At 46.7% G+C, this 14,753-nt stretch overlaps 1 protein-coding gene across 3 annotated transcripts in view; it reads left to right on the top strand.

Moving 5' to 3' along the window:
- Positions 1-14,753, top strand: part of INSC (INSC spindle orientation adaptor protein) — a 121,385-nt gene that overhangs the window by 42,056 nt on the left and 64,576 nt on the right. For all 3 annotated transcript variants that reach the window (XM_081798537.1, XM_081798535.1, XM_081798536.1), the window contains 3 exons: positions 11,022-11,367; positions 12,564-12,616; positions 13,790-13,913. In XM_081798537.1, coding sequence (XP_081654663.1) covers positions 11,022-11,367; positions 12,564-12,616; positions 13,790-13,913 — 523 coding nt within the window. The remainder of the gene's footprint in view (positions 1-11,021; positions 11,368-12,563; positions 12,617-13,789; positions 13,914-14,753) is intronic.

Genomic DNA, 14,753 nt, shown 5'->3' with positions numbered 1-14,753 from the left:
ATCCTCAATGTACCAGGTCCTGTGTTAGGGTGCCACGTAGGGACCTTGTGACAGACACGAGCCCTGCCCCTAGAGTCCAGAGGATGAAGCAGATGTGAACCCAGTAGTGAAGCAATCAAGGCTGGCGTCACAATGGGGGAACGACGGAGTGCTACAGACCCGTGGGACACGTGGGACATAAGCTCCCCTCGGAGTCAGAGCAACCTACTTCGGCAGAGACACGTAGGCAAGACTTCGGGGGTGTATGGGCATCGGCAAGGTGAAGAGGAGATGGGGAGAGAGGGGCCAGCCTGTGCAGAGGCTAGGGGGGCTAGAAGTCACGGCCGAGGGACTGAGAGAACTCCACGTGGCTGGGACAGAGGTTGGGAATGAGGGGGAAGGCAGGTCAGGGGACCGTGACTCCAGGGAGGCAAGTGTTGTGAGCACGAGCGCGCGGCTGTGAAGAGGCGGAGGTGGGAAGGGGCCCCGGGGGATGGTGTGTCATCAGGTGTTTTTGCTGTCAGTTCCATCATCCCGGCTCTCCTACGTACGCTGGCAATGCTGAGACGCACATGGAGCCTTTTAAGAGGTTAAAAATGAGTCATTCCTGAGTTAATGAAAGGCCAGGGAATGTTAATTGGCACCCCCTTCTCCCTCAGGCACATCTAAGCTGCCTGAGTTTGACAGAGTTAACAAGATAGGCTCTGAGTCATCAGAGAGTGGGCAGTTGTCAAATGAGCATACCGGCTTATTGGATTGGAAATAGTTACCTGGAGCCAAATTCATGTTCCCTGGCTTTCTGAAACAACAACGCACTCCACCGGGGTCCTGGACAGACTGGGGGGGTGGGTGGTGAGGACATGGGCTTTGGAGTTAGCAGACCTGGAGTGACATTTAGGCTCTGCCATTGACCTCTCTGAGCCTCAGTTTTCCCTCCTCTGTAAAATGGGGATACTAAAGAGTGTTTCTGTGAATCCAAGACAGGGATCGTATGTGTAAGCACTTGATGCATGCTTGGCTCGAGCAAGGTACTCAAAGTTTTCTTTATAGCATGTTTGGAACTATGCTAGGTTTTTTTAAGTTGATTTTTTAGAGTGGTCAGCTCTCTTCCCTGCCTTCAGACCCTCCTATAGAAAGCCACAACCTGGAGAAATGGATGGGGCAAAGTGACTTAGTGGCATTATCCATGCCCCCTTCCCTAATTATTCCTAGTTATTAGCCTCAGGGTATATTGGCGGGCCTCATTTCCCCTAACCCATACTCCTGGAAATATCTGGAAATACCTGAAATGTAGGGATTAACTCTCTCTTACCATGTTATATCGGACAGTTTAATGAACAGAAAATGCTAGGGGACACATATATCAAAGTGCGTAGGGTGAATAATGGAAGTGGGGGTTTCTGGAAGACAATCTGAAAACTCTTTCCCGTGCTATAGCGTGGAGCAGAGGGTCTGCCCCAGAGATGGCTGAGAACACAGAGATCACACAGGGAAAGAGACCAACCCCAGCATAATAAGTGGGTGCAAGAGCCATTTTGCAGAGTCCACTGTAGGAGAGAAAGCCTCCTTCCTGGTTCCGGCATTGCCCACATGGGTCAGTTGCAAGCTAGGAACAGGACTTCTGTGAGCTGCCCAACACCACATGCCATGAAGGCTCTCCACTGGCAACGTGAACTTGGAGCAGTTAGGGATGGAGAGTTGCAAAGACCTAGTGCACGGAAAGGCCCCGTGCCAATGCAGCTCAGTGTGGGATTCAGGGTGGATCAGAAGCAGGGCAATGAAAACATTGGAAGATTTGAACAATATCAGAGAAGCAACGTTTCCTCTAGCCCCAAGTAGCTGGGGCCTCACCAGGGCCTTAGTGAAGAGGGGTTAGAAGTTAATACCCTAACCACACTGTAAATTATTTATAGCTTGTTGCGTAAATAATTGTGCTTAAATTAACTGTTTAGTAAACAGTTTACAATTCATTGCATAGCGAGGTTAAGTCACACTAAATGAATCGATGTGTTGTTTTTACAAAGCCCCTAGTGAGACAGCCTTCCAGGTTGGGTTGTAGAGAGGCGTAGGAGCTAGGCGGACCCAGCTGACATCTGGTGACAAGATTCCTCCGATGCTTGGGAGGAATGCTCCTCTTTATGCAGGGGAAACCTGGAGGGCTCACAGTGGCTCCCAAGACCCCTTGTGATCTAGCCTAGATCAGAGCTCACGTCCAACTCATTGTTCCCTTGCTCCAGCCACGTTGATCTCCCTACCCTTTCTCAAATAAATCAGGCATACTCCCAAGGAGGGCCTTTGCACACTCTGGTCCCTCTGCCTGGATTACTCAGTACCCATACCTCAACGTGCTCAATACTCCCACCGCCCAGAAGCTTTTGCCCAGGACTCTCTCAGCGAGCCTGACCATTCGTTGAAAATGGCAGTTACCTCCCTGCCTCCTGCAGGAACAATCTCATCCATGCATACTCTAACTCAGAGAGAAATGGTCTGCTTTTAACATATTCTATCCTTTTTCATTCATTATATTTATTATTATTATATTTACTGCCCCCTGCTCTAGGGGGAGAGGCAGAGATGTTTGTTTTGCTCACCAGTGTATCCCAAGCAGCTAGAACAGTCCTCGCACATAGTGGGCACCAAGGACTGAATGAGCATTCAGGGTGGGATTTATGTGAGTGTGTGGGCCATACACCCTGCGTGGATGCTGGGAGTGCCTGGATGTTTCTGGAATGAAGTGCTGCGTGAGGACAGTCCAGAGAGAGGAACTGGACTCCAAGGAAGAAATGGGCCCACTGGGCTCAACATGCCTCATACTGAGCTGTCTTCTGAACTTGTTTCTCCTGTCTGTCCTCTGCTCAAGTGAAAAATCGGGGGCTCATCTTTGTCCCTTTTCATTCATTATCTGTGTGAATCAGTGTCCAGTATCCAAGATCTCGAATGACTGTCCTCCAACATGCTGGTGCTGAGGTCACTTCCTGCTCACCTCATACTCGAAAGTCATTTTGGCTGAATATAAGGTCTTTGGCTCACATTTTATTTCTCTATTAAAAAAAAGTCACTCTACTTTTTTTTCTAGTATAAAGCGTTGCCCTCACACACACAAAAAAACCAAACTGATGATAGCATAATTTTTTTTGTTCCTTACAAGTAACAAAGGATTTCCTGTCTTTCTTTTTAAAAGTCCAGTAATCTTACTAGAATATGTGTATGTTTGCTTTCATGTACAGAGTATGCCTTTTCAATATATAGTTGAAACAATATTTTTTTTCCAGGAACATTCTCCCAGCTCATAGCTTTTCACATGTATTTTGTTGCTGTGTTTTGGGTTCCTCCCTAGGGAACTCTCTCTCTCTCTCTCTGTTTTTTAAGTAGGCTCTGCACCCAGCATGGGGCCCAAGACAGAGCTTGAACTCATGACCCTGAGACCAAGACCTGAGCTGAAATCAGGAGTTGGATGCCCAACCGACTGAGCCACCCAGGCACCCCTCTCAAAAACTCTTATTGTATGTTATGTTCGATCTTCTTTGCCCATCGTCAATCTTTGTCACTTTCTCACAAATCTATTTTTATCTCTTTCTTCATTTTTTAAAAAATTTAAAACATTTTTTTTCTTTTTTGCATTTGATTTTCTTAAGGCATTATCCCACGTTTTCTTCTTGTTTAATCTTGTTTCAAAGATGACATTTCCTGTTTATGTCTAATTCTTTTCTTATTTAAGAAAGGAGTTTCTGAGGTTTTGTGTTTCTCTTTCACATCTTACATCATTTTTAAAAATTTTAAATTCATTTTGAACTAGTACATTACATTTCCTTCTGTTTTGTGAGACTATTTTCCTGGTATTTTCTCATTGTAGGGATATTATTTTATTTATTCTCTTTTTAAAATGATTATGCATGGGATGAGACTTCAGTAATTTTTTGTGTTGCTTATTTTTACGTGAAATTAGTTTTCATGAACTTTTAGAGGGAGGCGGGGTGCAGGGAGGCTGTTCTCAATCCATATAGCTCCAGCTTTGTTTTTGTGTAAGGTTTAAAGTCGGGTGATCTGCTTTCTGAGAGTTCCAACTCCGCTACCACCCCTTCCATGGATCGCTCACCTTTGTCTCTGAGGTCCCGGTCCTGCTCAATTCTGATTTTGCTCCCAGAAATTTCTTCTCCATATGGCACTTTGTTAGAGAAGAGATTCCTGCTGGGTCAGTTTTGAGAATTCTTGGTAGATGCCTGGCACTCACCTGATATTGGAGAGGCAAATCCCCTTCTAGTTCAGCGACTATTCTTGAATGGTCATGCTATGTTTTCCAATAAATACCCAGTGACTATGGGGGCGGGGCTCTCCTCTCTCATATTCATCAGACACCACCCCACTGCTTCCTCCTTCCTCTCGGACAGATGACTCCTAGCAGGTCTTGTAGCTGTGACTGGTCAATCCCCACCTGCTTGTATTTTGAGGTTTGTGGGGATATTTTATTATCTAGTTTTGTTGTAAATTTTATCCATAGGGTTTTGGCTTTGTTATCTTTGTTGTTTGTCAGTTTCTCATGTGGGGATTTAGAAAGATTTAAAAACTGCTGTCCTGATGGCCATCTTCCCAGAATTTTCCTTATTTCTCTACTCTGAAGTAATTAAATTCTGATGAAACAGCTGCTTTAGTTGAAACTTCTCTAATAACAATTAACATGTATAATACTTCCTGTCAGGCATTATTCTAAGCAAGTAATATACATATTTGCATATATGCATATGTATGTATATGTAGATAGTCACTTCACTTAATAATCACAAAAAGCCTAGGGGCTGGGTACTATTATCATTTCCTTTCTACCAATGAGGGAACTGAAGCACAGAGAGATTGAGTAACTTGCCCAAAATTATGCAGATAGCAAGTTGCAGATGTGGGATATAATCCAGGCAATCCAGCTCCCGAGCTCACGCTCTGATGGGAACAGTGATACCCCACAGAAGCCACATGATGCTTAGAAGACGCAGTGGCATGCTTGGCTCTGATGGTGGCATGATGGTTCCCAGAAGACACAGCAGTAAGAGAAGAAGTGGTGACTGTGAGCAGCTTGAGATATTTAGTGGAGTCAGACAGCATGAGAACCCTTGGAAGGAAAGGTAGCCATGCTGGGTGGGCCTGGCAGGACCTGACAGCCAGGGTAATACCCAGTGTAGGGGTGCTAAAGGAAGAAAAGATGACAGATTTGGGGGGAGAATCTCCAGTTGACCTTTGAACCACCCACCCCCAACACAGTGGAAAATCCACATGTCACCTTTGACTCCGCCAAAACTTAACTATTAATAGCTTACCATTGACCGGAAGCCTTACTGATACCATAAAGTCAACTAACACATCATTTGTATATTACATATATCCTATACTGTATTCTTACCATAAGGTAAACTAGAGAAAAGAAAACGTTCCTAAGAAAATCATAAGGAAGAGAAAATACGTTTACAGTACTGCACTATAAAAAATCCATATGTAAGTGGACCCGTGCAGTCCAAACCTGGGTTGTTCAAGGGTCAACTGTATATGAGATGAACTCTGGAGACTCCTGGAAATGCTTGAGATGTGTGGCGCATGGTGTTGGGATGAGAATGAGGTTGGGTTACATTTATTTATGTCTGTCTCTCCTCTTAGATGGTGTGAGTGTCCTGAGGGCAGGGACCAGCACAAAGCCTGGCACATGCCCAACATCAGTAGTGCTTCAGTGAATCAGGTCAAGCAAGGATTGTCTGAGAGGCACTGCTTAATGTTTTAAGGCTTACTGAACTGGGTGAGGATATTTTGTGTTTGTTGCTGGTGTCCTATGGGGACAGGCACTTCCCGTGAGAGCTAAGATCTCCCTTTAGCCAGCCCCCTCCCCCAGGGCTTGAGTATCTATATCCACACCTTACCATTTGCCTGGAAGTTCTGAGAATTGGGACAGTGGTTGCGAAGGACCCAAGCTTTAGGCAACCAGAGCACTGCTTAGTGGAGTACAGGAATGTTTGAAAAACGACTTGTACAAAAGGTTTCTCTGAGTCTGCTGACATCTGCTCACGTAGTTCTATTTACTATGTAAGTTTTTATTATGCTGGCTTTTGTGGAATGTAGTTGCTTACCCAACTCTTAAACTCGTACCATATTGCAGGGAGCTCATCTACACTTTGTCTGACGCGCCAGCCAAAGCTGGTATGCACGTCTCCTGAAACGTAGTTCAGAACAGAGGATTGCGTGAGTTCAAGGGCTTCCTATGTGTCAGGCCAGAGCACTCATGCTCATCTTGTAACACCCCTACAAGCCCAGAAAATATTTCCAGCTGGTGTGGCAAGGCTTACAATCCATGTTTCCCAGGCAGTTTCTGGTTTACTTGATCGCTTAAATATTTACTGATCCCTACCATGTGTTAGGCCTTGTGCTGAGTGCTGGTGATGCTGAGAGAGGTCAATGCCGGCCTTTGAGGATACCTCAAAGTTGGTGGAAGAGAGAGACAGGTGGAGAAACTGTAGAGTGTGGTCAGTAGGTAGATAGTCTTTGGAATCAGGTTGTCTGCAGGGAGCTCTGACTCTCTTAAGTCATATAAGTCTTCTGCACCTCTGTATTTTCATCTGTAGAATGGAGACAAGGAAAGTGTGCACTTAATCAGGATATTGTGAGCATAAAATAATGCATGATAATGATACAATCCTTGGGGTACTAGAAGGGTCCAATAAATATTAATTATTATTCCTGGTGGGTTTTGTCTACTTTCCCTTTTCCTCTGCTTTCAGAATTACTTTTCATCCAGTTCTCTATTTTTTTAAATGCTAAACACAATTATAGTCTCAATGGTTTAGTTGTAATTTGGGCACACTGGGTAAAATCAGGCTGGGTGGGAGGTATATACATTCCTTGAGCAGCCAACCCATCTTCCCCTCCACCTGCTGGTGGGTCAGAACCTCTTGATGTCCTCCTGGCCCTATTGGAGTTGGCCCTGGACCTAAGGGGGTCTGCACCTGCTTGATGGGGCCTGAGGCCTAGGCACTGAATGAGGTTAAGAGGAGGCAGGGATCTATGTGCTTACTAATCTGCTCACTTTATTCTTCTTAGTATGTTTGTTTGCTCCTTGGAGGAGAAAGAGGAGGTATTTGTTTAAACAATCTCTAGAAATAGAAGTTATTTTAAGCTTATTCTTAAAGAAAACCAGATTCTGCTTTCTCCGAGGGCGCCTCTGTCTGTCCTCGCCTCTGCGGCTGTTCCCCTTGAAGGTGACTCCTGCCACTGGGCAGCCAGGAGTGGGTTTGGCCTGAAAGCAGCGAATGAATCTCTGGGGCCCAGGATCCTGGCCCACCCTGTACCCCAGAGCTTTAGGCAGAGCCAGTGGCTCACAGCTTCCCTTCTGCCTCCTGTTGCTCATAAGCAGCCCCAGAACTCTTTGCTTGGGAAAATTGTCCTTCCTGTCTCCCTGTGTTAAGGCTGTCTCATCTTGCTCTCTGCTTCTTGACGTCTTTTTTTTGAAGGGTTGTTAGAGCGGGAAGCAGCAAAGCAAAGAGGTTAAGAAGTTAAGAGTAGACTCTGGAGTGAGAGAGACCAAAGTTTCAATGTGAGTGCAAATACTTTCTACCTGGGTGATTTTTACCTCTTTCACCCTGGCTTCCTTATCTGTAAAATGGGAATAATAATACTACTAACTCAGACACTTGTCTTGAGGAGTAAATTAAATAATTCCCGTAAAGCACTTAGCACAGGGCTCAACATGTGGCATGTGCTCAGAAACTTCTAGCCATTATGATGGTAATTATTGTAGGTGCTGAAGCATTCCATGGGGGAAGGACAGCAAAGAGAAGTAACATTTTTGAGCATTTCTTTATGCCATGCAACGTCCTAAGTCCCTCACATTCACCATTTAATGTAATTCTTTCATCTATCTGGTATGGAAGGTTCTATTATAATCTTGATTTTACAGATAAAGAAATTGAGGCTCAGAGAGGTTAAGAAACTTACTGAAGAGACTAATGTATGTTGTTAAGAAAGTCAGGATACAGGTTATCCTGGTTGGGGAGTGACCAGAAGGGGGCGCAAGGGAGACTACCTGGATGCTGATAATGTTTCTTACCTGGTTCCTGGATACGTGAGTGTGTTGACCTTATGAAAATTTGTCAAACTGCAACTTGATATTATAATTTATTCACCTTTATGTGCATATGTTTTTCAATAAAAATTTGAGAAAAAGGAAAAAAAAAGCAGCAGTAGCTTGCCTTCAGCCACACAGATTATAAGTAGCAGAGCCAGCTCTTTATGCTCCTGCATGCTAATGTATAAACCTTGTTGGCCTGGGCCTGTGGAAGCTTTTCTTATGCTCAAGGCCCTTCCTTCCACAGTAGGCTGTTCCAGCCCCAGGGAGCTCTGGTTCAAAGCCTGTTCAGGCAACTAAGGAGGGAGCAGGATCATTATGAGGCATCTGAGGGCCTGACTCTGCCTGAGGGAGCCTCCCTGATGCAGGTCCAGGAGGTCTGCCTGGGATCAGCCATTGGTGGGCTCCAGGGCAGATCATGGGGCCAACTGGAAGACAAAGCCAACCTAGGCTTGCCATGTTCCTTTCCCCTGAGAAAACAACTTTCATCCCCTAGCCCAACCGGGGACTCCCTTTCCTTCTACTTCCAGGTTCTCTGAGGAAACCTCCACTCCTGGCTCCTTAGCTAGGTTCCTCCTACCTGTCTGCTGGAGCTTGGATTGCTCCAGTGGACAGCTCCAGTGGATGGTACATTCTCTAGGTCTTCCTCCCGTGAGGCTCATGACACAAAACCAGAGAGACAGCCAGTTTCAGCCTGGGCTCCTGTTTCAGGAAGAAGCAATGGAAATGCAATTCTTCCTGGGGGGGGGAATGGAGTAAGGAACCCTCAGGCCTGTCAGCTGGATTCTACCTTTCTCCCCGGAACCTCATTTCTTTAAAGAAACGTTCAAATTTTAAAATAGTTTTAGATTTACAGAAAGTTGCAAAGATAGTACAGAGTGCTCTTGTAGGCCCCCCACATACCCAGTTACCTTGATTGTTAGCATCCTCCGTGAGCATGGTACATTTGTTACAACTGAGGGACCATTATTAGTCTGTTACTAGTAACTAAACTCCGGACTTCATTTGGCTTTTACTAGTTTTCCATGAAGGTTCTTTTCTGCTTCAGGATTCCACCCAGGAGATCCTGTTATAGTTAGTCATCACATCTCCTTTGTCTCCTTTGGTCTCTGATAATTTCTCAGTGTTACCTTGTTGGCGATGATGCTGGCAGTTTTGAGGAGTACTGATTAGATATTCTGTAGATTGTCCCTCCGCCGGTCCCTGAGGCCTTTCCTGTGATGAAACTAAGGTTATATGTTTGGGAGAAGAAAGCCCTCCTCATCAGATCCTATCAGAAGTACGGTACATGCTGTCAATGTGGCTGATGAGCAGTGAGGTTCATTTCGATCACTTGAGTAGGATGGGGTTATGTCAGGTTTCTCCACTGCAAAGTTACTTTTTCTCCGTCCCCTTTCTATACTCTTTACTTTGGGATTGAGTCATTAAATGCAGCCCACGCTCAAGGCCCACCCCAGCTGTTCTTAGTCATCGAGTTTATCTGATGCAAGGCTTATAAGCACACACAATCATCGGACGATTTGCGCAGGTAGAGATACACCAGCTCCAAGCCAGACGTCCAGACACTGGCATACTGATAATACAGACAGACACCTAAATGAGTTCATATCTGCAAACACAGACACTCGCAGGCCCAAATAACGCAGTTACTAGAGAAATCAATAGTTTTGTCATTCCATTTCTCTTAGCGGCCAAGTGATAAATCAACTAGGATTTTAATTAACACAGCTTCTGAAATCCCACTTTCTTTCTAGTTCTTAAAGGTCTTAAAGGACAAGAATGGAGTGTGCCTCTGTGCGAGATGGGGGTGGCTGGGGCGGCAAAATGGTGAGTCTGACATCTAATCAGGCCTCCCGGGAAGGGCTCAGGGGCAATTTGGTGGCACTGATCCCCTTTGGCTCCTTTTTGTGGCCTTTCCATGGCCCTTTCCGTTCCAGGCCTGAAGAAGGGGGTGTGAGTGGGTCCCGCCCAAGGGGTCCAGAGCTCTTCCCCACCCAGCACTACAGGCTTCCTCTGTGCCGAGTGCTGGTTCTCAGGCACCGTGATTTAGCAGCCTTGCAAGTCCTGCGTTTGGGAGGAGGGAACAGCCGAGGCCCGGGCCGCCACACCAAGAGGCAGCAATGTAACTTGCCTCTGCTATTGACAGAAGAAGGAGGAAGGATCCTAGAAGGAAAAAAACAACAGCTGTCCACTGCAGTGTTCACAGAGTAAATGAGTCAGTGAGCGAGTGACTAGTTCATTTCCTGCTTCTTAGAAGCTCTTAGGTCATTTTGCTTCAGCTCTCTGTCTCTAGAACATGATGATCAGATGTTCTTCCATCTTCTCTACCCCCTTTCTAATCATGTTTGTCTTGGGCCACTCTTTGTGAAAGCACTATTTTAAAAAGTCTCACACACGGGGCGCCTGGGTGGCTCAGTTGGTTAAGCGACTGCCTTCGGCTCAGGTCATGATCCTGGAGTCCCGGGATCGAGTCCCGCATCGGGCTCCCTGCTCGGCAGGGAGTCTGCTTCTCCCTCTGACCCTCTTCCCTCTCATGCTCTCTGTCTCTCATTCTCTCTGTCTCAAATAAATAAATAAAATCTTAAAAAATAAATAAATAAATAAAAAGTTTCACACTCTATGACCACATAGCGGTACCATAGCTCCTAACGACATAACCAGTATTTGATATCGAGGCTATTTCTGTGTTCTTCTTCTTGTAAATGTAGTCTGCTAATGTGCCAGACTTCATGGCCTGCTGTTTGTCTGGTCATCTGCTTCCAAAACTTCTGTGCCTCAGTCTTTGTGAGCTGGAGTTAATGGAAGATCAGAGGGTTAAGGTAAGTGAGCTCAAGAGACAGTGATGAGCATATGGTAGGTGCTTCGCAAACATCAGATGGCCCGAAATGGAAACCTTTGGAAATTGTGGTGTGTTGACAGCCATTGTGATGCTGTTCCCTGGCTGCAGGCTGCACCTGATGCAGGTGGACTCGGTCCAGCGCTGGATGGAGGACCTGAAGCTCATGACCGAATGTGAGTGCATGTGCGTCTTGCAGGCAAAGCCCATCAGCCTGGAGGAAGATGCACAGAGTGACGTCATCCTGGCTGGTGGCCCTGGCCCCGGAGACCCCCTGCAGCTGCTTCTCAAGAGGGGCTGGGTCATTAGCACTGAGCTGCGCAGGATCGGGCAGAAGCTCGCCCAGGACCGCTGGGCACGCGTCCATAGCATGAGTGTGCGTCTCACCTGCCATGCCCGATCCATGGTCAGCGAGTACAGCACTGTCAGCAGGAGCTCCTTACAGGAGATGGGCCAGGTCAGCTGCCCCGGGATGGACATGGGTGGGCACTCGGAAGGGGGATGCCTTCTAGAAGCGTGGGTCCAAAGTGTGTGGAGGTTGAACTTTTCCTGCCCCAGCGCCTCCCTCCACTTCCAAAAAGCAGGGAAGATAGTAAGGACCTTTACTGAGTACCTACCATGTCCTAGGCATCGAGCTAGGTGTTTTCACACACCCATCTCATTTAACCTGCACTAGATGCGAAGCGGACAGAACCACTGCGAGAGGCTGTACGGTGGGGCAGTGCACCCACTTTAATGCCAGACTGTCTGGGATCAAATGTCAGCTCTGCTGTGTGACCTTGGCAAGTTACTTACCTTCTCTGTGCCCCAGTTCCATCACTCTGATGAGTATAATAATAGTGCTTTTTTCATAGATCTGTTGTGAGGACTACCATGTTATTACATGTAAAACATTAAAAACAGTTGCTGAGGGCGCCTGGGTGGCTCAGTTGGTTAAGCGACTGCCTTCGGCTCAGGTCATGATCCTGGAGTCCCGTGATCGAGTCCCGCATCGGGCTCCCTGCTCAGCGGGGGGCCTGCTTCTCCCTCTGACCCTCTTCCCTCTTGTGCTGTCTCTCATTCTCTCTCTCAAATAAATAAATAAAATCTTTAAAAAAAAATAAAAACAGTTGCTGAACAAATATTAGCTAGTGTGATGTCCTCACTGTATTGATGAGGAAACAGAAACTCGGAGAGCCTAAGTAACTTGCCCAAAGTTATACAGTGAATTCAGTCTAAGTCTTTCTGATTCCGAAGCCCATGATTTGAAATCTTCTTTTCCAAGCCCATAGTGAAGCACTGAAAATCCCCTTGTCATTGTGTTTCTTTCTTTTGGCATTCACTTCCCAGCTTACTGCTTTACCCTTTTCCTTGCTCCACTTTGCAGACAGTAAACTTCTGTTCATCCTTTGCAGCCCAGCCCAAATGCCCCTTCCTCTTGGAAGCTTCTCAGATCCCCAGCATAACTAAGTGCTTGGTTTTCTTTTTTGAGCTCCCAAAGAAGCTGACGATGCTGTCTTGCCATCCATACAACACTGTGTTATGGTTGATGTGCCTGTTTCCAAAATCAGATGATTGGATTCTTCATCTTTATATCCCAGAGGGCGCCACACAAAAGTCAGTCCTCAGCCAATGCTTGTTGAATTGAATAAACTTTTTCTGTTTTTTCTACAGATTGAGAAACTGCTAATGGAGAAATGCTCAGAGCTCTCAGCGATCACAGAGAGGTAAATCTGGATGCTGGGTGAGACTGGACAGCCTGTCCTCAGGCAGGGGAAGGGGCTGGTATCTTCTTCCAGAGGGAGAGAGCGAGTGGGGAGGCCTGGTGGTGCTCTGGGACTTTCCTTTTGCTGACTTTTATCAGCAACCTGGAAAGACTCCCTTGGGATTTTCTGCCCCATTTTCAGGCCCTAGAAAGAAAGTGAAAGAGAAGAGGCCCACGCATAGGAAAAAAGAGGATTATTGAGGGTTAATAAAAAAGAAAAGGTTTCCTGTAGCTTTGGGAAGCACCCCCCTCCCCCGATCCCTAAAGTCAAGGCAAGGTGAAAGCAGACACTCACACCCGACACTCACAGACACATAGACAAGGATTTCACAGACACAGTTGCCCCTACATAGATATATAAACACACACTCATATATTCACAGAAATACACTCACACTTTCTTCTCTGTATCTCACACACGTAAACATACATATGTTTACACTTAGACACATACAGACACTCAGCCTCACATGTATTCACACCCAGGTGGATGTTAACACTCTCCCTTACTCTTTCTAGCCCCCATGCCCTGTGAGAGAAACATGGGACTTGGCACCCCCTAGGACCCCCATGGGGTCTTTGGTCTTTGGCCTTCCAGTGGAACATTCTCAGGCCCTAGGGGTAAATTTAAACCTGACCCACCCCCTGTTTTTCCTACCTGGGGAGAAAATTTTTAAGGCTCCTTTCTGTAGACAGCCATTGTAGACAGCCATTTCTTCAAGGGTCATGACTATTCCCATACATCTTGCATGTGAGTACCAGCCTACCTGGCAACAGCAGCACCCCCCTTCCCCCACCCCAGCCCCGCAGCTCCCACACCCCATCCCTAGACCCTGGTGCAATGACGGCGGATTCTCTCATCTAGAAGCCCGGATGTATGGATTGGACCACTTTCTTTCGGACTTTCTTCCTAGTGACCTGGACTTTTAGCTCCCATTTTGGCCAGCACTTCTCTGGCCAAAGGATGAGCTGGTTATGGAATATTCCATCTCTGACTCCCCTGGAGCCGATGACGTCTCCCTAGGCTCCTCGCACACCCGCAGGCCTGCGGCAGGCCCAGATCTGGCCCCTGCAATGGCTCTGGGCTGAATACTTGCTCGTCCCCGTGGCCCATGCCATGATTTTTTTTCCCCAGGTGCCTCCAGGTTGAGAATGAGCATGTCCTGAAGTCGATGAAGGCCTGTGTGAGTGAGACCTTGAGCACGCTGGGCCAGCACTTCGGCCAGCTGCTGGAGCTGGCCCTGACCCGGGAGGTGCAGGTCGGTGTGGGCTGGGCTGCCAACAGGGGCACTTGCGTGGACTCCTGGGGTGGGGGTGGGGCAGAGGCATGCGGCCAGGCTGGGGGAAGCTCTGATGTGCCTTTCTCGGGGGACACCCTCCTCAGGCTACCAAAATGAACCCTAGCACCTAGCAAACAGGATTGTTAGAGCTCGAGGCTTGCCAAATGAGCCCAGATCTGCATTTTCCAGATGTGAGAACTGGAGTCGAGAGAGGGAAGAGACTTACCTAAGGTCACACAGCGAGGCCATGGCAGAAGCTGGCATTTCCCAACTGTACTTTCAGCATTGTCCCTGACACCTTAAATCTCTGTAGTTATTGTCCATAGTACACACAATGGATCCGTATTGTCCTGAAAGACTTGAGACAGCTGTGGGGAACTAGCCAATTCCAGAAATCCGGCAATAGAAAAGAATCTAGAAAGGTCATATAGTCCAGCCCCTGCCTCTAAGCAGGCTCGTGCCTGATTCTAGAAAGAACGAGGGCTTTAGAACCAGATAGATCTACTTTCAAACTATGGCTCACTGTGAGACCTTGATCAAGTGCCTGAACGTCTCAAAGGCCTCATTTTCTTCATCTACAAAGTGAAAACCTTCCCCAGAAGAAAAGTGAGAGGATTAAGCAAACAACGTAGTGTGGGTTAAATATATGTTATTTCCCTCCGTTGCCTTTTCCTATTTTAAGAGCCTCCCAGAAAAGCAGATTCCATAAGGTTTTCATTATGAAAGGTATTTACATGTTATTTATAGTTACAGAAATATTGTGTTACATTTTTGCCATTCTTTTCCCACCACCAAATAAAAGCCTTCCACGAATAGCAA

This window comes from Leptonychotes weddellii, chromosome 11, assembly GCF_054177405.1.
Source record: "Leptonychotes weddellii isolate Sample4059 chromosome 11, ASM5417740v2, whole genome shotgun sequence".
NCBI lineage: Eukaryota > Metazoa > Chordata > Mammalia > Carnivora > Phocidae > Leptonychotes > Leptonychotes weddellii.
This window is presented reverse-complemented; position numbering and strand designations above follow the sequence as displayed.